Raw genomic sequence first — 24,847 nt, forward strand, 5'->3', positions numbered from 1 at the left:
TCATAACTCTCATCAGTCATTAGTACTGTTGTACACGGCTGACATATCATTCAACATGTTGGCTGACATACCATTCAACATGTTGGTCGGGGGTACTGTTGTACATGGCTGACATACCATTGAACATGTCGGTCAGGAGTACTGTTGTACACGGCTGACATACCATTGAACATGTCAGTCGGGGGTACTGTTGTTCATGACTGACATACCATTCAACATGTTGGTCGGGGGTACTGTTGTACATGGCTGAAATACCATTGAACATGTCGGTTGGGAGTACTGTTGTACATGGCTGACATACCATTGAACATGTCGGTCGGGAGTACTGTTGTTCATGGCTGACATACCATTCAACATGTCGGTCCGAAGTACTGTTGTACATGGCTGACATACCATTGAACATGTCGGTCAGGAGTACTGATGTTCATGGCTGACATACCATTTAACATGCAGCATTTCATAACATTCCAAACAGTTTTTCATTTTAATTTCATTGTCTTTTAAAATAGAATGAGGTTGGAATAAGTCTACAAAATTGCTAGTTTCTTCATGTTAATTTTGGCTGGAATTCTGTAGTAGTTAGTGATTGTTTTGAGTGAAATGTATAAAGTATCCTTCTGTATTACATTGATTCAAGATTTTTATTGAACAAACATAGCATGTTAGTGTTAAGCTCTGAAATCATTGTAAATGTTCATATTGCTATAACTTTTCAAGCTTGGGTCAATACATTTATCTTAAGGAGGTAGTCCCTAGTAAGGGACATAACTCTTGAAATCAGGGATATTTGTTTGTATTATTTTCAATTTCATCAAAGCCTATCAAGCTTTCATTTGAAACAGAATGAAATCAGTCCTAGTTACTTTGATGCTTACATGAGACTGATGTAAAATGCTGAATACAAACGTTCCAATGATTTGTAAGAGTTGTGTTCCTTACCTTAGGTCTACCTTATTAAGCCACACACTAGTCTGCTGTTTGTTCTCAAAAGATGTCTTTGAAACTTGGTGGTAGATGCTCTAATGTAATATCAACCAGCAAACAATACATATATAAAATTAGCACTGAAAAAAAATGGAAGTTACTTGGTTAAAAGCTTCTTTTTTTTAACCCCTTTTAACACATGTACTATGATAGTGAAATACATTGTTGAAGTAAAGTATAGACCTAGTTAGTATGTTCTCATTAACTTTTGCTCAGTTTTATACTAAAAATTGTAGCCATTGTACTTAATTATAAATGATTGGCAGTGTTTTTTTTTTGTTTTTTTGTTTTTTGTTTGTTTTGTTTTTTTTTTTTTGGGGGGGGGGTTTACAATAGTTAAGGATTTATTAAAATGGCTGTAATATACACCAAATGCTTATTTTTATACATTGTCAGTGCTCACAGAATTCCAAAGAAGTGCATTAAAGGTCAATTCAATATGTCACTGATTTTTGTTACAATTGATTAATGATTGGTCCATTGTCAGTATTAAGACAAGACTTGACTGCTATCTCAACCATAAAAAGTATGAATTTTCTTTTAATATTTCAACCATTTACCATCTACATGGAAGTCTCATGGTAAAACTTTAAGGAGTTGAATAGATATATATATATATTTATTTATTTTAATTTCTTTTCCATATCTTTTGACCCATTGAGACCAAATGTCCATTATTGAGAACTTGCTCTTAGAATCATATTTCCCTCTTGTGATTTTTAGTTTGTTACTGTTGGTTGTTTCATTACAGAGAAAGTCTACTGTATTTGTAATAGTTGATCTTGCAGTATTCATTTTACAGGTTATAACAGGATTACTGTAGTGATATGAGTATGAAAATAGTGTTTGGCCTTTTATTTCTCATTAAAGGTTTCAAAAATCCACTAAAAAATGCTATACCAGTATTACTTTTACTCTAGCTACTGAAAAAAAATCCTAGAAACTTATTTTTATTAATTTCTTCTATTGGTGTATTAATAGTTCAGTGTGAAAAGATGTAATGAAATTTTCATACTTTGCATGGAAATAGAGCATCTTTATTTTTTCTTTACTTTCACTCCTTATTTCATATACCTAGATATCTCTCGCTCTCTTTTTTTTATTCCTATTGTAGCTTTCTATATAAATGAAACCATGTTCAAAGAACAAAGGAATTAAACAGCTTATTTCATCTTTGGTTTGAGATTCTTTTATTTATTTACATTGTTTCAATGTTATTTGTTTGTATTGATTTATATTATTTGAGGACAGCCACCTTTGTTGGTTTGTTAGATCTGACTAATGAAAAAGGCACATTTTTTGTTGTTTTTCTTCTTGTGAAATCTGCTCCAAAAATAATTATGAAAACCCACAATGCAAAACTATCTCATTTATTGAAGAATACACAACTTGCAAAATACATCTCTTAGGGATGGTAAAATTTCCTTTTCTATTTATGAAATTCATTGTTAATTACAGTATAAATCAATAATGTACAGTAACTTAAGAAAGAATTAAATTTAAATAATAGTGCCAAGATGTGTTAATTACAGTATAAATCAATAATGTGCAGTAACATCAGGAAAGAATTAAATTTAAATTATAGTGCCAATACATCTTATTTTCTCACTTCTGAGAATATTTTATTATTTCTCCTACATGTGACAATTCATTGTGAAGTTACAGTACCATGGCATTGCCAGAAATTTCAAAAGGGGGCTTGCCCTGCCCTAATTATTCCCTGTGACTTTATATTAAGTAAGATTTTTATAGAATAAGGATGGCCTGTTCCTTCATCCATGGAATTACGTATGCAACAAAACTTCATATGACATGCTATAACAACAATGAGTTTGCTCCGAATCCATCTACAAATCACAAAACTAATTTTAAAGGAGGAAAAATGAAACACCATTAAATGAAAGACTAGAAATTCTCAGGGACACTCAGGTAAGATTTCTCTAGGGGAAAGCAGAGCCTCAATTTTGCCCTAGTCTTTAATTTATTATTCCTGCATTATCAACAGTGCGTCCCCTCATTTTTAAATCTCTGAACCCACCACTACACACTTGCAGCAAGTGTCAGTGGCTCTAAATGTGTGTTATTATATAGTTCGGCATGACTTCATTGATTTTCTGTGGGTTTTTTTTTTCAGATCACTACAATGTAATCGACCAAAAAAAAAATGGAAAATTGGAGTTCAAATTCATTAAGAATAAATAAAAAGGTAGATAATATTGACATTTTTTTTTTCTGTTTACTTGCAAAAAGAAATTGCCGTATGTAATTGTCAATAAGCAAATTACATAAAACTGTCAAGGTAAAATGAATGTTTAATCTTGAAAGAGCCTCTTTCAAGGGGGATTTCTGGTTGGTAAATATTCTGAAAATGTTATATGATTTTTTTTTGTAATTACAAGGGAAAATTTTGGTGATCCCATCTTTTTTTTTTTTTTTTTTTTTTTTTTTGGAAATTGGAAAGTTATACATGTGTTCTTCATACAATTTTTAAAGAAATTTATCAATTAATTAAGACTTGTTTTAAAAGTGTGAAATATTATCTTAAAAACAAACTTTGTGACCTGTTTTTATTGGAATTTCAATATGTTCATTAAAAGATTACCTATCAGAAAATAAGAAAAATTTATAGGCAAAAGACTTTAGACATGATCTACTAGTACATTAAGGGATGGGGGAGTGGACAGTCTATCAAAGAAGTGCCGAATTCTGGAAGGGGCGAGATGACCCGATGTTTGCTTTGGTGGTGTTTTTTTATTTTAAAGAAAACTGCACAAAATCGAATTTATTCCTACATTATTTCTTATTAATAACATATAAATTTAATTTATGAAGACGTGGTATTTAAAAAAAAAAATCTATATTTTTGTTGGTGTCACGACCTTGCGAGATTACACGCTGACAAACCGGCCATGTTTGTTATGCTTTCCGGTGTCCAGATCGATTAATCAGACGAAAGGAACGTAAACCTGTTCCAAGGCATAACAACAACGAAAATGGGGAATCTCTGTAGACAGACGATATCTGTACACTTTATATTAGTGTCACTTTTGGTAAGAAAACGTGTCATTGTAAAATAAACACGTATAACGCACACAAATGTTGATCTCGAGATCCCAGATAACCATAACTCATTAACTGTCGCATTGGTCATGTTAACGTGACTGCAATGTACTGTGCGCTTAGGCTCAAAGACATAAACAGCTGGTGTAAGGAATTAGTCTTAAGTGCGTGCAAAAAAACATTAGATGATTCCCTTAAACTTTTTAGAAGGAAGTCGGTTTTCATGTCATTAAGAGATTAACCACTTTTGCTAAGTTGAAATTTTTTCATCTATGGGAGCCAGCAAAATACTTGTAATTTTATTGGTAAAACAGTTGGCTTTGGGCAAGAATGTCTGGTTTTGCCACAACTGAAAGTAAGTTTGTTTAAAATGTGTGGTGAGTTATGGTCAAATAACATGTATACTTCTTTGAAACATATTGTCTAGGTGGTATTTTGACTACATTTTTATAACTTTCAATAGATAGAGATGTAGTGTTTAGCTTTGATGAAAATTTAGAAAGTAAAGCATGATTTATGTTCAAGACAAGGTATACTAAATGCCTGGATGTTGCATATTTTATGAAGTATGCATAGTCTTCATTATTGTTGGCTATGTGATTATCAAGTCACCGTTTTGATTTGTATTGCAAAAGTACAGCATACTTGTAAAATTTATATGAGGCCGGTATTAATTGGTGTATTGAAACTCTAGTCTACATGAAGGCAATCTAGTATTCAGTCCTCCTGATGACATCCATAATCAAAGTAAATCAATTGTATGATGCCTTGCTATGAAAAAGTTCATTTTTTATCTGTCATGTCATTTTTGTAGTATATGTAGCATAATCTGATTTGTACAAATGTTTGAAGATGAAGTTATTATTGTTTATGATCATACAATGTACACATTTAATTGTTGCCATTAGATCTTCAAATACAACAGAGTTACCTCCCTATTAAGGAATAATGAGGAAGACACTACCTGTAGCCTTTATAGTAACCAAATTGATTTCTACAAATTTGGGGACATGTTTTGAATCATGGTGGAATGGGCTACCCCTGGCATGTTACATGCTGGGGTCGTCAGGCTATATTGTCACAACGTGGTGAGAAAGATACCATGTTCTTCGCATGTTTAAGAACCCTTCTGTGTTCATCTGCCAGAGTAGGAACCATTGGGCTCTGCCTCAGAAGGCTAAATTGCCCTACCATCAGGGTTCTCAGAGACCTGAGCATCCAGGTCCCTGATCCTCAAAATTAATTGGGGACCCTTGAAAATCACAACATGGGAGTCCAGGGGATTTGTGAAAATTCTCAATCCAATGGCCTAAACCTGCACTAGTAAAACGATTACTCAACATGAAGTTGATTTGATTGTTAATTTGTCCAACATTAATCCAAGCCGCCGGCACAATAAAACAGGGGCTCAGATGATTAGCGTGTGGTATTAACGATCGGCAAATATAACATGTGAAAAGATAATCAATATTATTGATGATTAATACTTCCTAACTGCCCAGTATTGCGTTAAAATTAATTAAAGTCCATTTGATGACCAGACACACATCGGAGACATCATATACAATGTGTGCATTTAAATTTCTAAAAATAGATAGTTATGAGCAAGGTTCGTGAAGAGTTATTTTTCATACGTGAAAATATCTATCGGCATCCATTAAAGATTGAAATTGTTTAACACAACTAATCATTAAAATAAGGATATATATGTAGGGTATATTTGAAACGTACTTTATATCAGAAATGTCTAGGACAAATTCAAAGCTTTTTTCAGCAGAAGACGACTTAACAAGGTCACCGTATTGTCCTCATTTGGACAACGCAGAGGAAGAATTTAGTTCTTGTACAGTCAGTACACCAAAGAAAATTAAAATATTCCATATGCAGTGGCTGAAAATGTTTCCGTGGTCGGAGAAATTTGAAGAAGGTGAACAAAAACTTGTTATCTGTACGTGATGCAAAGACTTTAAAAAAATCTGTTCACCACCGTTGGCAGTACAAACTTACAACATAAAACCCTTCACTTTTCTTGGGACTCCAGGGTTCGACATTAACGGTTGCCCGATTGCCCGGGGCAAGTGAATCGCCGGTCTGGACAATTAAAAACGACATCAACGTTGCCTGACTGGGCAAGTGAAAAAAATATGTGCCCAAATTACATTATTTCTGATCATCGCAGCTCTAAAACATCGAAAATTACTTCTGTATTTTTCGCCGTTCTTCCCGACCTTGCTGACCTAGATTATCATTGGATAGTTTTCTGATTTTCCCTTTGCCAAAAATAGATCGTATGATATTAATGTCGACCAATCGGATGCGTCCAATTGTACATCTATTTTCGTTATCCAATTGAACATCGCGATTTATTTATGGAATTTCTTACTTTGGAAAACTGTAAGAAATCTGTATCGAAAACTTCGAAAATATGAGAGAAAAAGAGAAATAAAATTCTATTGAAGATAGTTATTGTTGTCCGTTTGTTAAACTAAAGATGTGAAATAAAAACTCCTCACATGAATACTTTACTTTCAGAGAAATTCGTACATGTAGTAATTAACATGGTTTCTGAATTCATATACTAGTTTACTGAACATTTTTTTGCAAACTTAATTTGTTGGACAAGGTATTTTGTGTCTTTTAAAGGTCTTTTAAAGGACTTTCACAAACTGAGTTGTCTTGAAATATGTTATATCCAGGTTCATTTTAATTTAGTAAAATGTGTTTACAGTTATTTTTATTCAATTTTATTTAATTCAATGGTAATCAGTATTACATAGGTTCATGAATATGTCATGTTGTATTTGGTGCAATTCTGACAGGACAACATGAGCTGACCTTTGCCATCACTTTGTGTATCCTTTGTCTGACTGGTACATTTTCTATTTGCCTTACAGAATTCTCTGAAAATAGTATACTCAACAATGTTGATTGATCATGGTGTCTAACTCTATGTATCACTGTAATCGAATCTTAGAATGGTCAATTTATGTTAAACCACTGTCATCTGCATTATAGTTGAACAGTTTCTTGCCATCCACGTCTTATTAAACAAGGGTTTCTGGTTTAAACACTATATAGTGACACAAAGTTCCGGGCAAGTATTTCAATATTTCGGGCAAGTGAATCACATATGTCACTTGCCCGACTGGACAAGTGAATATAAAAGTTAACGTCGAACCCTGGACTCTCTGAATTCCTTACAGGACTTGTCATTTTTGTGGCAAGGGAGTCCTGGGACTTGCAATTTTTTGGAAGGAGTGAGAACCCTGACCCTACCCACACCTCCATATTTCCAGTTGCAATCAAAATTTGTGCAAGGAATAGGACAACTCAGATTTGGTATTTATAATATGTGTATAATTGACATATTAAGTTCATAGCCACTGATGAATCAAAAATTTGAAATGCACATTGGTGTAAAATTACAATAATAAATGCACTTCGAAATTTCTGAATTTACATCAATAAATAATCTACATGTTACATCACATGTTAATATGTTCAATTGTGGTATAGTTCAAGAGAATTGCATGCTCAAAGTCTTGTTTTTTAATACATTTTTTGGGGGTATAGATCTAAACATACGCATTTCAAGTTTTACAGTTGACACTTGTATCTGTAAACATACAGTTGAGGACATTTAGTCATTTACATGTAAATTATTTTAACAATTACAAAATTCATGCTCCTGAAACAGGTGTTCCATGGAGACATTTATGCATTAATTAGATAAATAGCTTTTGTAGTAGTGTTTATTTTATGCATATAGGGCATTTTCTACATAAAAGCAAAAGTTTGGCTTTTTATACCTAAGGTGAAAGCATGTCTAGTAGGTGCTCAACCCTACTTTGTGTAACCTATAAAGCCAAAAGTATGAAAGCAATATTATTCAAACTTTGCAAAATGGTTATATACTTATTGAAAGAGTAATCAAGGGGACCAAGGTTTTAGAAGTAATCAAAAAAATGCAACCCAGGGACAAAGACCAGGCATGGAAAACGGACATACACAACAAAGAACATAAAGTAACTAAAATCATACATACAAAGTAACAAAAGCAAATGAGCAACTCGGACTCCACTAAAAACTGGGAGCATGGACCAGGTGCACCGGTTGAAGATGTACACATCCTGTTATAGAGAAGTTTTCAATTTTTTTTCAGCAAATTAAATTTGGCCATTTTTTCAGCAGTATATGCTATCATTTGGACATTACACTTGGAAATTCATAACCCAGAGTGTAGTGTTTAACATGATTAGTGTTGAAGACACTTCAGTGCTGACAAATATATGATGGTGACTCAGCTCATGACATGTATTGGGCTTTTTTATGTACAGTATAAGCAGTTTCTTATCTTATGTGATTTCGATTTGGTTTGGTCATAGAACATTAGTCAAACTTTTTTTAGTTTATAGAACTCTTGATTCAAATGGAATTTTAAGCTGTTTAAACTTTTCATACATTGTATATTAATTGTGGTGAGTAATCAAAAGAATAAATTCCATGAACAATGGACAATTCTCCTTGAAGCATTACTTGTGATTTGTAACAAAATGGCATTTGTTATGAGTAACCTCCCTTGGGGCATATAATAATGTAACTAAATACAGTAACAGCTGATAAGTGTTTGGTAGAAAATGACTGACTAAATGTACATTTATTGATTTGAAATATTAGTAAAACTTCACTTCAAAGATGCAATAATCAATATGTTAGAAAAAATATATAGATATGAAATTTAAATGCAGGTCAAGACTGTCAATATTTTAATTTATATATCTCAGTTCTAAATTAGTATTTAGTAGATTAAGTAATTTTCTTGCCCACAAATCCTAAATATTTCTTTAATTCCAAGACTTGACAGCTGTTGAAATAAAGTGCTATGTACAATGTACACTTTCTGTCAACTGACCATTCAGACTCTCATGAAATTCAATACAAATGTAACTCATATAATGCTTAACTTCTAAAAACTTGTGGCTGAAACATGTTTATCAAATTACATATCGATTCCAGACTTAAACTTTAGTTTTCATTAAAGTAAACTCACAGTGTATTGCTTTTGATATTTCAAAATTAAGTAGCACTCCACATAAGAATCATGCAAAATGTGATTCATGGTCGGAAAGCCTACATGTTTTTATTTTGATATTTTGTTTAAAATGTCGTAGTTAACAGAAAGTAACATGTGGTTTTTCATATTACCCAAGTTCATAGGAGATAAAAATTATATCGAATGCACTGTAGATTTCAAAATTAGGGGAGACAACTCTGTAAATGACATTCAAATACAATAGAATCTACTGGATTTTCAATGTTGATTATCTCCTAAGAGCAGGCAGATATGAATGAGTAATTACACATCTCACAATATAGACCCATAAAACAACTTAATTACAAAAATAATAAGTATGTAACCTTTTTTTGGGGTGCATCACATTCTTCAGATTTTGCATGATTCTTACAAAGACAGCTACTTAACCTGTCAATTATTTATTTTCCAGTTGAATTGTTTTTCACCTGTATATTCTGATGTAGTTTCCCTGAATCAACAAAACCTGAAGTCAGTACTAGGTGAGTTAATTATATTTCTTCTTCTGAAATGGATTTGTGCATAAACTTACTTCTAGTCACAGAAAAGATTATATTTTTTTGTGACATTCATTTGTACAAATTTTCATGTACATCTGAAATAAGATTGTACTTTATGACCTTTGGAACCACCTTAATTTTCTATGTTGTGGATAATTTGCTTCAGTTGTGAGAAATTCAAGTATATTTTACATTGACATGTACGTAAATAAATGGAACAGTTTATACAATAGTAAGTTAAGAGATACAAGGGGTTTATGTACATATTACATTGTCATTTTAATGAGACAACACTTTTGGTATCATTCAACAATGATAAAATGATGAAACGTTCTATTCTGTTCTAGGGGGCAGCGAGTTGGTTTTTGTAAATTTTTATGCTGATTGGTAAGTTGAATTAAATTGTAGGTTTTTTTAATGTGTGTGTAATCACCGGGTGACAGAGATCACATTTATCGAACTTGAACTCAGTGATTGGGATTAAAATTTTGACAATGAACAATCAGAATTTCAATAGGACATTCTTTGTGAAAATTTCTGATTTTAATGGGACATTTTCAGCTGGGATGTGATAAAAGGCACAGGGTCCCCTCTAATCCCAATCACTGCATATTTTACAGCATGTAGTATGTGTTCTCATACATGTAAGTGCTGGCAACCTATGATGTTGCTGTCTACTTAAACATTGGCAGTAAACGATAAGCTTTCTTATTTTTTTCTCAAAGGAGAAAAATTAAACACAAATTTTATACACATAGTTTCATTGTTAAGTTCATAATACCAATAAAAATAAGTATAAACATTATTTTTTTTCAGGTGTAGATTTAGTCAAATACTAAAACCTGTATTTGAGGAAGCTTCTAGTAAAGTAAAAGAGGAAATTAAGGTTTGTATCATCAACTAAATAGTCAGATTTAATTTGAATACTGTATACTACAGTGAGTGATGTGGGGAATTCTGTATTCATAATATGAACACTCTCAATTATATGTTTTTACAATTGTGGGTGTAGGTCACACTAGACCTTGAAACTATGATCATATTATCAAATTATGATTAAAAACTTATTTTACTTTCTTGATTCTTGCAAGAATTTCAATTAAAGTGGTATTAAAGGCAGAAGTCTTCAGATGATATAGACTATAAAATGTTTCTCTGAATGATTAAATGAAGGATAAATACTGCTCTTCTCTATATATTAGACTACCATTGTTCACGGGGTACTAATTTTGTTGGTGAGCTAGACCACAAAATTTGGTTCCCAACAATAGAGAGATTCCCATTAATGTGTGTATACTGAAAACCTCAAAACCATGAAGTCAGTCATCCACAAACTTGTGTATCTTCCCTTATTTTCCTCACCTGATAAAAAGCATTCACCAAAAAGCACACTTTGATTTACACTACAAAGGACAGCATTGTAATAGCCTTATATTTCTGTTTACAGGAAGATGGAAAAATAACGTTTGCAAAGCTAGACTGTGATACAGAAAGTAAGTTTAGAATGACACTGTTAGAATTACTTTTACATGTAATAATAAGTTCTACTTTTACATGTATATTTTAAGTGTAATACATGTTATAGCTATAAGTGGATTCACTGGAAATGGAAGGAAGTGTAATAGGAAGAGTTATTCTGTTTAGTTTACTGCCAGGGACTGATGTGTAAATGTACATGTACATGTAATAATAAGTTCTACTTTTACATGTATATTTTAAGTGTGATACATGTTATAGCTATAAGTGGATTCACTGGAAATAGTGTAACAGAAAGAGCTATTTTGTGTAGTTGTTTACTGCCAGGGACTGATGTGTATATTTACATGTATTGTTAATGGTCTACTTTAAAGTTGAACTTTCACCCTTTAAGTACAAGTTAATATGAATAATTGATATAGATGCAGACCATGTAAGACAAAAAAAAAATGATATGTTGTATAATTTGTTCCTTTTAGTGTTTTAATTGCCAAACAAGTCATTGATAGATTTCACAGAATCTTTTAAGAGTGAAATTGATTCTGTGTTGATATTGGGTAATGAGAAACTGACCACAGGAAAGAAATTTAACCATAATATGGTGCAGTGAATACCAGTTCATAAATTTATTTTTTTCCATTTGGAAATTTCAGATACAATAGCTGCTCAATATCATATAAGTAAATATCCAACATTAAAACTATTCCGTAATGGAGAACCATTGAAAAAAGAATACAGGGGTCAGAGATCAGTTGATGCCCTGGCCAGTTTCATCAAGGAGCAATTAAAGGATGTTGTAGAAGTTGCTCCAACATTAGAATCTTTGGATGAAATTGATGTAAGTATATCTAGATCCAGTGCCACAAACATGAACGAGTTGCATTGCTTCGGAAAATTACTTTCTACTGCTTTTAATCATTTAAGGAGGTAGACCTAGGGTAGGGGACTTAACTCCTGAAATCACTGTTATGTTTGTATCATATTCAATTTCACCAAAACCTATCAAGCTTTCGTTTGAAACAGAATGAAATCAATCCAAGCTACTTTGATGCTTACTTGAGATTGATGTCAAATGCTGAATACAAACGTCCCAGTGATTTGTAAGAGTTGTGTCCCTTACCTTAGGTCTACCTCCTTAAATTTTCAACTTATAAATGCTGGTTATTCTTGAACTTCTATTATTTTTTCAATTGTGAGGTTCACAGGCGTAAATGGTCCATGAAAAAAGACTTGTAGGTCATATAACAGGATCCCATGAATTCATGAGAATTGGTCCCAAACTTTCATTCAACTGGTTAGGGTATACATGGTCATGTTTAGAGTAAAGACTACAATCTTATCAATGGAAACCTCTTCCACAGCTAGTTGAAATAGACCTGTTCCAGGCCTACCTGAATTTGTATTGATATTGGAACTGGTCTATTTCAACTAGCTGTAAAAGTGTAAAGATATGAAATTTAATTATTTCTATACTTTGGAAAATGTTAATATTAAAGTAATAAAACAAAACGGAAAATTCAGATAACTATGCATCATATTGATGTATGTGTAAATAGAAAACTAAATATAAACTGGTCTTTCATTTTGAATGCTTTCAACAGTAGGAACTCCAGATCCAGAACAAGTCTTACGACCTATAAGGAGAATAACACACACTGCTTTACATATTATAGTAAATTTTGTACAAATGTCTATGACTTTCTAACTCAGAATACAAATTTCCAGAAAGTGTTTAATTGGTTAATTCCTGTTACTAAAGATAAAGATAAAAACATTTTAAATTTTTGTACATATTGACTCTGATATATCAACCATGTAGTGATTGCTATGGTTACAGCAATCCCAAGATCTTTCAACAAACCAAATAGTTATACTGTTTTACCCTTTTTTGTGTGTCCGTCAGTAAATATTCTTCTGTTTTTAGTTTTCTTTGCAACTATTCATCACAGCAGCTTCAAATTTTAACACATTCTTCCTGTATGTATACCATATGGTGGGATTCATTTATGAAAAAAAATGTGACTATAACTTCCTGTCTACTGAGGACTTCGTTGAAATTTTTGTCACACATTTCTCAGCAACTACTCATCACGGCAACTTGAAATTTTAATACATTGTTCCTGTAAGTATGCCATATGGTGATATTCACTTAGGATAAATTCAACAACAACTTCCTGTTTCCCAATGACTTTGTTTATCTTCCTTTTATTGTGATTGAAAGCTGGGTTATCACTACTTGTTTAGTCAGTTAAGACCCCACCATATTGTATATAATTGAATAGAGATTAATTTAGTTTTTGTCATAGTGGAAATACAAATATACTATGTGTCTTGAAAATGAAAAGAGAAATAAAGTTATCACATATTTTTATTTTATTTTTATTTTTTTTTTTGATAGACAAATAAGAGGCATATGATAGGGTATTTTGGAACCCAGGATTCTGAGCAGTACAGAATATTTGCCAAAGTTGCCAATGTCCTTAGAGATGCCTGCCAGTTCCATGTTGCCTTGGGGTAAGTTGATCATCGGTTTACTCTTTTGTCTAAACTTAGAAGATTGCTGATATATCTTTGTAAAATTGTCTAAATCATTTGATCTGAATTTCTTCCTTTTTTGTTTCCCTTCAATTTCTTATCATTAACTGATATTAGTTCAACCAAAAGTATCTACAATAATAAACAATATCCAGTATTTATTATTCATTGAATGGAGATCAAGTAAAGAAAATGAATATAGAAAACAAACACATTAAAAAAAATACAAATGATGCTATTTAAGTTTTCAACATTTCTTCTGAATTTTTATGCAGATTATTATGCTGCAAACATAAATCTTTAAGCAAACGATTCTTTTAACTTACATAATTGTTCTATTGTATTGGAACATATTTATGATAAATGTCTATTTTTTAGACCAATATCAGAATCTGAAAGAACTGGTGGAGATACAGTGCTCTACAGAGCTCCTCATGTAAGTAAAATTTAGTACAAAACTATTTTAAACAGAATAACTAACAATGCCATAAGCAGAGTTGTTTACTTGTACAGATCTCCTGTATTTGCTACGAATTTTGACAGCAAATTACACTCTACGGATTGTGAATATCTCCTTAGTACTTTTGTTAAAATTTCAGGAAGTTGAGGATTTTACGGATCATTTCCATAGAATACTGTGAAAAATACAGATTGTCATCAAGTAGTATAAACATTTCCTGCATATGCAAAGTCATGCTGTAATACAAAAAGAAAATTTGAATAGATTCCTTTTTGTTGGCCTATAGTTGATTTCACAAAATATTTTAAGTGTAATATTTGTTAAGTAATTAATGATACACTTGTGACTTTGGTGAAATCGGCTACAGACAATAATAATAATATGTTTTTAAATGCTTTTTATAAGGTTTCTTCATTTTGAAAAAAGTTTACATTAATAAACTATTCAAAGTAATAATTACTTCAATTTTATCTGCAGACACACAGAGAGGACCTGGCTTACACAGGTTCCCTATTGTCTTATGACTACCTCCACCAATGGGCTACAGACAAGTGTATACCACTAGTCAGAGAGATAACATTTGAAAATGCAGAGGTAAGAACAGTCCTAGTTATAACTCATTGAAAGTCATGAATCTTATAAACAAATACATGTGTACCATGGTAATTAATGGAAATTCCACATCAAATTTCATCCTTTTGCCACAATGTTCTATGAACTGTTACAGAGTAACTGGGATGAAAAAGCCAGAACTAAAGGCCATAGCATGTACCTTTTATCGTTTGATATTTGCGTGTAAATTGTGTTCAGTTGATATTGTGATTTCCCCATTTTCGTTATTTTCTTCTACCAAATGTGATATAATTTTTTACAACAAGTTGAAAACAGCAGTTAATTAGATTATTAATTTATATTGTTGGTTTTAATTGTATTAACATACTACTCGTATGCATTTAAGGACGTAGACCTAGGGGAAGGGGCACAACTCTTACAAATCATGAGAATGTTTGTATTCAGCATTTTACATCAATCTCATGTAAGCATCAAAGTAACTTGGACTGATTTCATTCGGTTTCTTCTTGATATGCTTTTGTAAATTGAATATGATACAAACAAATCAATGATTCAAGAGTTATGTCCCTTGCCCAAGGTCTACCTTTTTAAGCTGTGATTCAAACACCACATTAATTTCTGAATTGGCAGTATTCGGTTATACCACTTTGATTTGATCTTTCTGTTTAACAGGAATTAACAGAAGAAGGACTGCCATTTCTGATTTTGTTTTATAACCCTGATGACAAGAGTATTATAGAAAGATTTAATACAGAAGTTTCTAAACAGTTAATGCATGAAAAAAGTGAGTGCACATTATAAGTCACATTTAGCATTAAAATGAGGCTTTACACACAAACCAGTCATGCACTGAATAATACATTTTCTTATTTTCTTCAGTGTTACATGTATTGGTTTATAAGACACCACTTTACCTAGATGTAAAGCTGCCTGGACTTTTCTAGACAAATTTTTTAGCTTAGGGATTTTCAGTGCTTTGAAATGTTTGTTGAGTTCAAGATTCAAAGAATAATTTTTGTTGTATTATCAATTCTGGAAGATTTTCTTGGTATAAATGAAAACGACATTTGGCCACACCAAGTTTATTTCTTGATTCACATGCCATTGATAATGTAAATGATAATGGGGTGGCATTCTTTTAACTGATTGACTTGTATTCTATTCATTTGTAAGAGTAATCAAAGGAATCTCAAAAACCAAGCGAAAATCAAAAACATATATTCCAAGGATAATTGGAAAAACATTAAATATTTGTTGAAATTAATAGTACTTAAATGAAATGCTGTTGTAGGTTTTAAGTAACACTCCAGATAATAATCATGCAAAATGTGATTTATGGTTGGAATGCCTACATATTTTTATTTTTGGTATTTTGTTAGGAATGTTATAGTAAACAGCAAGTAACATTGGGTTATACATATAACCTTTGTACTTAGGGGATAAAAATTAAATAGAATGTACTGCAGAATTCAAAATTAAGGGAGATAACTCTGTAAATGATACTGAAATGTAATAGAAACTAATAGATTTTCAATGTGAGTTATCTCATAAGAGTAGACAGATTTGAATGAATGATTATACATTTCATCATGTAGACCTATAAAGCAACTTAATAAGAAAAATAAAAATGAGTAGCCTTTTTGTGGTGTAATATGCATGATTCTTACAAAGACTGATACTTAAGAACTAAGAAGTAATAAGCAGAATCTACCCTTTTGCTTTAACATGTGCATTTGTATACATATCTACACGGTTTTCTCTCTTCAGATAATGTCAATTTCCTGACTGCAGATGGATCCAAATTTTCTCATCCTTTACATCATTTAGGAAAAACTGCTAAAGATTTACCAGTTTTAGCTATAGATAGTTTTAGACATATGTATGTCTTTCCTCATAATGTTGATAAAGATTTAGAGTAAGTATTGGATCCTTTTAGAAAATCCTTTAGCCAATAAGAAATTCACGAAAATAATTTACAGAATATTTCAGTGTCTTTCTTAAACACTAGATGTCTCCATTCCCATATCTATAACATAAGTTTTGGTATCTTAACCAAGCTTGAAATCATGAGACATATGTGAATGCGCAGTTTTATTAATGTACATTAGTATTATTTTGATTTGTAACAAAACTGCAATGATGGGGAGAAGAATTTAACAATTGACATTTTCTAGTGCAAACAGGATTATACGGGTCATTCTTTACTATTCTTTGTAAAACTTCCTGATTTCTATGAGACATTTGCGGCTGGAATGTGATAAATGGCTCATGGCTCCCTTTAATTCCATTAACTACAGAAATGCTTTCTTTTAAAGTCGGTATATTGAAATAATGTTAGTACTACATCATAACAATATAAGTGTTTTATTTCAGAACCCCAGGGTTATTACCCCAATTTATAGCTGATTTACATTCAGGCAAATTACACAGAGAATTCCACCACGGACCTGACCCAACAACCACAACAGAAGCAGCACCAGGGGTAAGTCTATTGTATTCTCTCTTATAATCACTCTCTTAATTTATCTTTCAGAAAACCAGGTTTACTCGGCCAGTTTGTAGCTGATTTACACTCTGGGAAATTACATCGAGAGTATCATTACGGTCCAGACACTACGGAGTCCTACCCGACTCCAACACCTACTCCCCCCGGTGGAGTAAGTTAGTGGTGTTGGGTGTTGTTTATCTGCATGATGGCTAGGTTCTATATATTCAGATTTAATTTAGATGTCGAGTTTAGTATTGGTCTCATAATGCTGTGGCAATGAAATGGTTGTCCTTACTTGAGAGTGAGAATAATTTCATGACTGTTCATAAGTCATGGCATGTTGTCATAAGATTTCATTCATTACCTAAGGTCAAGTGTGCTCTTATTTGCAAAGGATTTTTTACTGTCTATTGTTATCTAATTTTTATGTCTTTTTTTTATTTCTAATACGATGCAGGAAAGGCCTGTAAGAGGAAAATGTCAAACCTTTCAATCCCTAATTTGAGGCAGGTATAATATGTAAGAGGATAATGTCAAAGCAGAGATGTATCTTCAGTAGATATTGCACTTTTGAAATGTTTTGAAGGTTTTGGAATTTTTTTATATCAAGAACCATTTGGTAATTTTCTAATTTGCAAAAATTTGAAACAGTTTATGATTTTTTTTTTATCCTGACTCTCACAATGCATAATTTTTCTTTTCTACTTCTCTAGCTAATGACTATGTATGAGGTGACCAGTCTATAGCTCTAACTTATGACTATATATGAGGTGACCAGTCTGTAGCTCTAACTTATGACTATGTATGAGGTGACCAGTCTGTAGCTCTAACTTATGACTATGTATGAGGTGACCAGTCTGTAGCTCTAGCTAATGACTATGTATGAGGTGACCAGTCTGTAGCTCTAACTTATGACTATGTATGAGGTGACCAGTCTACAGCTCTAGCTTATGACTATGTATGAGGTGACCAGTCTGTAGCTCTAACTTATGACTATGTATGAGGTGACCAGTCTGTAGCTCTAACTTATGACTATGTATGAGGTGACCAGTCTGTAGCTCTAGCTTATGACTATGTATGAGGTGACCAGTCTGTAGCTCTAGCTTATGACTATGTATGAGGTGACCAGTCTGTAGCTCTAACTTATGACTATGTATGAGGTGACCAGTCTGTAGCTCTAACTTATGACTATGTATGAGGTGACCAGTCTGTAGCTCTAGCTAATGACTATGTATGAGGTGACCAGTCTGTAGCTCTAGCTAATGACTATGTATGAGGTGACCAGTCTGTAGCTCTAGCTAATGACTATGTATGAGGTGACCAGTCTATAGCTCTAACTTATGACTATGTATGAGGTGACCAGTCTATAGCTCTAACTTATGACTATGTATTAGGGTCAAGTCTAGTATTAAGTTATGAGGGTCTTCAATAATTGTCTTTTGTGCAATAGATTTAAGAATTACGTCCTGTCTAACTGAAATCATACTGTCAGTGATTCAAAGGTCAAAGTTTGAATTTGTACTGGTATCTGTTATTTATTGATTTTCTATGAAATGTATTGTGTGTGCAGAGGAATTGATAAAAGGCTTTATGAGTTAAATATTCATGACAAGATTCCATAATTCATAATTGTAACACTTTCTAATGTTTATGCTGGTATTTCCTCTTTATTTCTCATGTACCTCGCATGTGCATTTTGGTCTAGTTGTACCGTTACCATGATTAAAGCTTTATTCTTATCCATTATGCTGTAAAACCATCTTTCAACTTTTTTAATTGTTCAATCAGATTTTACGGAGCTGATATGTCGGATTGATTAACTCTGTTGTTGATTCTTTATTCTATGCTTGCCTTTTATGTCTTTCTTACCTGTCTTTGTGGTGTTGCTTCATATGCATTTTTGAAAGGGTTACATTCTCAATCTGGAATGGTTAACTTTAAAATCTGCAGTTAATGTCTCTTTGCTTATATATGGTTGCAGTTTCCCTGCCTTTACTTTTTCAAGGAAAATGTAACTTGATATATTTTTTATTGTTTTTTTTTTTATAATTTAACCATGTGTATTTTGATCTGCATCACCAATGGAGAATGCAGGTCTAGTAGTCACTTTGTACATACATCCATCACCCTTAGGGAGAACCTTCTTATTTGTTTTCTATAACCCAAAATTATGTTTATGAATTATATGAACCAATGTTATTCAAAATTGGCACAGTGGTTGTGTACATACTGAAAATGTGCAAGTTCTATTAGGACTATTCTAGAATAAATGTATGGGAGTGGGGGTTGGGGGGCATGAGGCACTTCTTATTTGACCCCACCATGCATATAATTTTAATTGATTATTTTCTTTCATTGTTAAGGCTAATTAAATGTATATTAATAATAGCAACTCTTGAAATGTTGACTTCAGGCCATTTTTGTCACTGGGGTATTCGTTATGAACAGTACCTACTTTTTAATGGCTGATAAAATCACATACAATGATGGGATATTGTATTGTTTACTAACAAAGATGCATGTCACTTTGAAAGTGAGTTAGAAAACTAGAGATTTGGATGAGTTCTATCTACTGCTCATATATAGCTATGACATTTTGCTTTCCATTGTTGAAGATAGGCATTTGTCTTATCTTCAGATGTAAAAACAAAGATATCTTTTCTTAAGGAGGTAGACCTAGGGTAAGGGACTCAACTCTACAAATCATTGGAACGTTTGTATTTAGCATTTTACATCAATTTCATGTAAGCATCAAATTACCTCCTTAAGATCTAAAGTATTAATTTGCAAATACAGCTTATTAGCTCAATGGAATGTTCGTTCTTGATTTTTGTTTAATATTTTGATCATTTACCAGTTACAAGTAAGAGACCTGAAAATTACCAGTAGGATCTGATTTAAGTTCGTGGCTTGTATTAATGATTCAGTCTGGAAGCTGAAAATATTTTTTTTTTTTTGCACTGACTGAAGACCTTCAGTGTTGCTTTTGGTGTTGGCTTAAATAAGCTGTCTAGTGGAAAATTTTCACATGGTGCTAATTTTGACATAATTCAGGGGTCTGTCTAAAAAAAAAAACAATTTTTTTTTTCCATTCAATTGAAGATTAACTCTGAGCTTAGGTACTTAGAGCACAACTGAGCAATTGTCAAAATTAGAATTGCCGTAATTTTTTTGCATACTTCTTTACCTCCAAATCGCCAAATTTTACACCCGCCAAATTAAACCGCTATACAGTATTTGAGATGCTTATTTGGAACTTCACAGCATTGGTTTGATGCAGTAGATGTCTGATAATGATTGTTGATTTTTATATTGTTAATTATTGAATACAACGTTGTTTATTTACAGGAGGCAAAGGAAGCAACAGGACACTTGCCACATGACAAGAGTGACAGTAATCAACAGGAAGTCAAACAGCCCACGTCGCCACCAGAATCGTCATTCATCAAACTAGCACCATCACGTAACAGATATACCATACTCAGGGATGAATTATAAAGGGACAGGTTTTGTTCTGATTGGTTCATGGTGCACTCTAAAATCATTGGGATTTTTTTTTTGTAACATTTAAAATTCTATTACATTACAACCATTTCGGCATTGAAAGTTTGCTGTCTCATGTCACCTTTGACCTTTCTTTTGTAAATTAGTGTTTTCTTTAATTGGAATTAGTCATTGTTTTGTATTTTACTTGAAGAAGTAAGTTTTTGAGGTTTGTTCATTTACATAAATTTAAACATAGCATGTTTTCATAGAAAATCACAAATATGTTGTAAAATTATGCTTGAGAACTAATTTTTTTTTTACTGTCAGGGAGATGTATTATTTGTGTGCACCATCGTTGATAGAAAACTGATAATTGTGCAAAAAAATTCTTGTATATTTCAAACAAAAATTTGGTTATATAACTACATTGTTAAAATAGTTCTTTTCTAGATACATAAGAAAAGGGTAGGTTTTAGTTTGAACAAAACCATTTGACTCGACTCACCATTTTGTCGTTAGGTAATTATTATATGATTTTAAATGGGTGCTCTAGTATACTAATAAAAATTAATGTGATAGACTTATAAAGCAATGTTTAGATTTTTAAACTACATGTATATGTACATTATAGGTGCATTTTATTGTTTGGGTTGCAATCTGTATGTATATTCAAGTGTAATCCTAAATGTGTGCATAAAAGTGACACCTGCAATCAAGTTAAATATTGTTATTTGTATATGATTATGGTAGCTTTAGAAAATGTATTAAAAGGGTATTTCCCATGAAAAATGTCCATCTATTTTAATACTGTTGTAACTAGAATATATATTTAGATTGGTGCATTATTGAAATATAACACCCTTGTTTCTTATAGTTCATTCTATTTTGTTAATTTTTTTAATTTAAAAAAAACATCATTTCAATAAACTTAAGTAAAATATTATCAGCTTTGCTTCAGGTTAAGAACATAACCAGTCGAAACTACTCTGCCATTTCCGCTACACTAAAAAATAACCTTGGCTGCAGAAAGGAGAATTTCTTCTTGAAAAATTGGTCAGAATATTAGTCATACTTGACTTAAAGTAGTTCTATCCACCAGATGGTGCTAAAAAAATGGTTAGATATCACTAGTAATAAATAACAACTCGGTCAAGAATTTTGGCTCTAGACGAGGAGCCAGGAAAAAGTAATGGTAAAAATTCCAACCAGTAAAACTTTAATTTAAAAATCAGATCGGTCAAATTCAGGACAGATTCTTCCTGCTAGTGCATCCAAGGTTTTTATTTTGTGGAACTAGAAAGGCTGAGGATTGGAACACTTGAACTTGAAGCTTCATCAGAATGGGGTCAGGAGTTATCTCCCTTGACTCTGTTTTCTGTGAGCAGTGGTGGTGGATAGTATTTTTAGATATTAATAATAACTTTGTCAGATGAACAGTGAGTAAACCAATCTTTTTACATAGAAATGTTCTATTATATATAAGGATGTTGATTGGAAACATTACATAACTTTCTGTCAAGACAGAGTTAATTTTGACAAATGGTATATTTGTTTTATGGCAGAATTATTTATTTACGATTATTGTGTCTATCAAAGTTAATATTTTTTTGTTATTTGTTCAATTGGAAATTTAAAATTGTATAAATGTCAAGTGCTGTGTGGAAGGTTATTCTGAAGTATACATGTACATGTATAGATTTGTTACTTGAAAGATAGAAATGCAGTCATTTATCCGTGAAAAAAGCTTTTTATGTTAGTTAAATGTGCTTATTCAGTATACGAATGTCATCAAATTTATAAATTGTATGAATAAATACTGTTATTTGTTTGAATATGAGAAAGGATATCAATTTTATTTTAAGACGGCTTATCTCCCTTTTCATGTAGTTTTGAATGAATTATTTCTGCATTCCTTATGTATATCATTTATATGCCAGGTTGTAAACTCACAAGTTAAAAACAAATTACTCCTAAATCAAGTTATAATAGATTTCTGTGTTATACCTTAGTACATGTACTCAGAATCCATCTTTTTTAATGTGCAAAGATTTATACTTGAGGAGGTAGACTTAGGGTAAGGGACACAACTCTTAAAAATCATTGGAACGTTTATATGCAGCATTTTACATCCCTATTAAGTAAGCATCTAATTAACTTGGATTGATTTTATTCTTCATCAAACAAAAGCTTGAGAGGCTTTGGTGAAGTTGAATATGATACAAACATCACTGATTTCAAGAGTTATGTCCCTTACCCTAGATCTACCCCTTTAATGGTTTTCTTTTTGGTGAAATGCAATTTTTCTCAACTATTTATTGTTCTGAAACTTTATAACTGTTAAGTAAATAATTTAGACATCTATGAAAAGTAAAGAAAAATATCCAGAAAAAGTGCATTATTTCAGTTATTTCTGTGGTAATTTGGAACAAATTTTCCATGTCTGGTCCCTGGATTACATTCGTTTGATTTCCGCTAAAATCTTGGTACCCTTGATTACTCTATTTTAATTTATTTGACATATTTCTTAATTTGTGTATTAAAGCAGAAGTCACTACTCTGTTACTATATAACACAGCCTAGTCTATAGAGACCATGTATACATGCTGGATGGAAGTGATTTTATATCTTTGAACGATGTTTATGATTTTTTATGATGTGAATGTGACATGTCTGACATGTGTGTAATTTGTTTTTGAAATAAAATTGATTTTAAAATGTGTCATATGTGTCTTTAATATTTTCATTATCGTTAGCCCCCATTAGGTGGGGTTAAATAGGTATCACCCTGTCTGTCGGAACTACTTTCTTAGCAGCTTGCTTCATTGTTACGAAACTTTGTGTGGTGTTATATAAAACTTTGTGTGGTGTTATATAACCGTACTGTAGAAATGATGGCAGTTGAACTTAGACATTTTTCAGCAAAACTTGGTCTCATGAATGCATTGTCTGCAACTGCTCCGCAACAACTTGGTCTCATGAATGCATTGTCTGCAACTGCTCCTCAACAACTTGCAGGATTGTTATGAAACTTAATGAAACATTAGAATACCATATTGGGATGTGCATATTGTCAGATATTTATGTTATGTTGTAGAAATGATAACTCTTGGAACTTGGTCTAATGAATTATCCACAACTCCAACAGGATTGTTATGATACACGATCGAATGTAAGGTTACCATATGGAGAAGCTGGAGATGTGCATAATGTTGAGAAATTGTCATTCTCTGTCATTGTGTTGTCAACAAAAAACAGTACCGATTGCTGTTTGGAGTTGGGTGTATTAGAAATGGCAGCAAATTGTGTGTCAAATTTTAAGTGTAGCCTATCCACCACAAAAAAATTGTGTCCAATATGAATTGTATGTCCACAATGGTCCACATATGTACAGGGTTCAACAGGCTGAGGGTTTGTAGGGTGTGTATTAATCCCACTAGTGGCAATGTCTAGTCCGTGTACAATGCTTCAACCTTATGTCATAATACTTCGGTAAGCTTTTTTTATTTGTATTTATCCTACTACCATCAACAGGCAAAATTTGGGGGCAAATAGCTGGACTTAATCTAGCCATCAAAGAAGTTTTGGTAAATTATAATTGAAAAATTGCAATATTGACATTTTTGTCTAATTAATCTATTACAAAAACTTCTCCCTGATAAAGACAAATGGGACAAGTGGGCACAAACAAGGAGACGTTTTTGCTCATTTCTCCATCTAGATCATGCCCTGATATAGAAATCAAAGTCCATTTATCTGTCCATTAAATATTTTCTTATTTTATTGCCATTATTCAAGTTGTTTGATCACTCTTCATTCTGACCAAATCTTATTCAGTATCCAACATTTCAGCTTTAATTCAAGGTCAGATTTAGCTCCAGCTTGAATGTTGTTTTCGTGTTTAATCTGTTTAGGTTGGACCTGTACGGGTATTTCAAGCTGCTATCAGAGATGTGTTTTATTGTTTAGGCTAGGGAGCTTTACTACTAGTTTGTAATTTTTCTGGTTTCAGAGTTGCATGTAAGACTTCATACACTGAGAAAATTGCATAGGGGTATTGCATGGGGTATATTACGAAATGAAGTGACACATTCATGGTAACCCAAGAATTTTGAAGTCCCTTGATAGATCATCTGAATGAAAGTCGCCCGGAAACTCGTAAAATGCTGGCTACTGCGGCTAGTATGTTGAGTTAT

The 24,847-nt window shown here is 32.3% G+C and overlaps 1 protein-coding gene across 2 annotated transcripts; it reads left to right on the forward strand.

Annotated features, from left to right (window-relative positions):
• Positions 1-3,873: 3,873 nt before the first annotated feature.
• LOC148600202 (endoplasmic reticulum resident protein 44-like) lies at positions 3,874-23,373 on the forward strand. 2 transcript variants are annotated; one of them, XM_088557413.1, is made up of 13 exons: positions 3,874-4,034; positions 9,549-9,618; positions 9,984-10,023; positions 10,453-10,522; positions 11,084-11,129; positions 11,766-11,950; positions 13,511-13,626; positions 14,026-14,083; positions 14,585-14,701; positions 15,353-15,464; positions 16,448-16,595; positions 17,054-17,162; positions 20,517-23,373. In XM_088557413.1, exons 1-13 carry the CDS (start codon positions 3,978-3,980, stop codon positions 20,664-20,666), a joined length of 1,278 nt encoding a protein of 425 aa, XP_088413539.1. In that variant the 5' UTR covers positions 3,874-3,977; the 3' UTR covers positions 20,667-23,373. The 2 variants fall into 2 exon arrangements, with proteins under 2 accessions (XP_088413539.1, XP_088413538.1); XM_088557412.1 differs by lacking the exon at positions 17,054-17,162 and adding an exon at positions 17,214-17,337 and having other exon boundaries at positions 20,517-22,495.
• The last annotated feature ends 1,474 nt before the right edge of the window (positions 23,374-24,847 follow it).

Source organism: Perna viridis, chromosome 13 (assembly GCF_037379345.1).
Source record: "Perna viridis isolate PV_CMFRI_1.1 ecotype Kerala chromosome 13, ASM3737934v1, whole genome shotgun sequence".
NCBI lineage: Eukaryota > Metazoa > Mollusca > Bivalvia > Mytilida > Mytilidae > Perna > Perna viridis.

Coding starts and splice junctions, on each gene's coding strand:
- LOC148600202 (XM_088557412.1), top strand. CDS start 3,978: ATGGGGAATCTCTGTAGACAGACGATATCTGTACACTTTATATTAGTG. Junction 11,130..11,765: donor GCTAGACTGTGATACAGAAA/GTAAGTTTAGAA, acceptor TGGAAATTTCAG/ATACAATAGCTGCTCAATAT. Junction 14,702..15,352: donor TAACATTTGAAAATGCAGAG/GTAAGAACAGTC, acceptor TCTGTTTAACAG/GAATTAACAGAAGAAGGACT.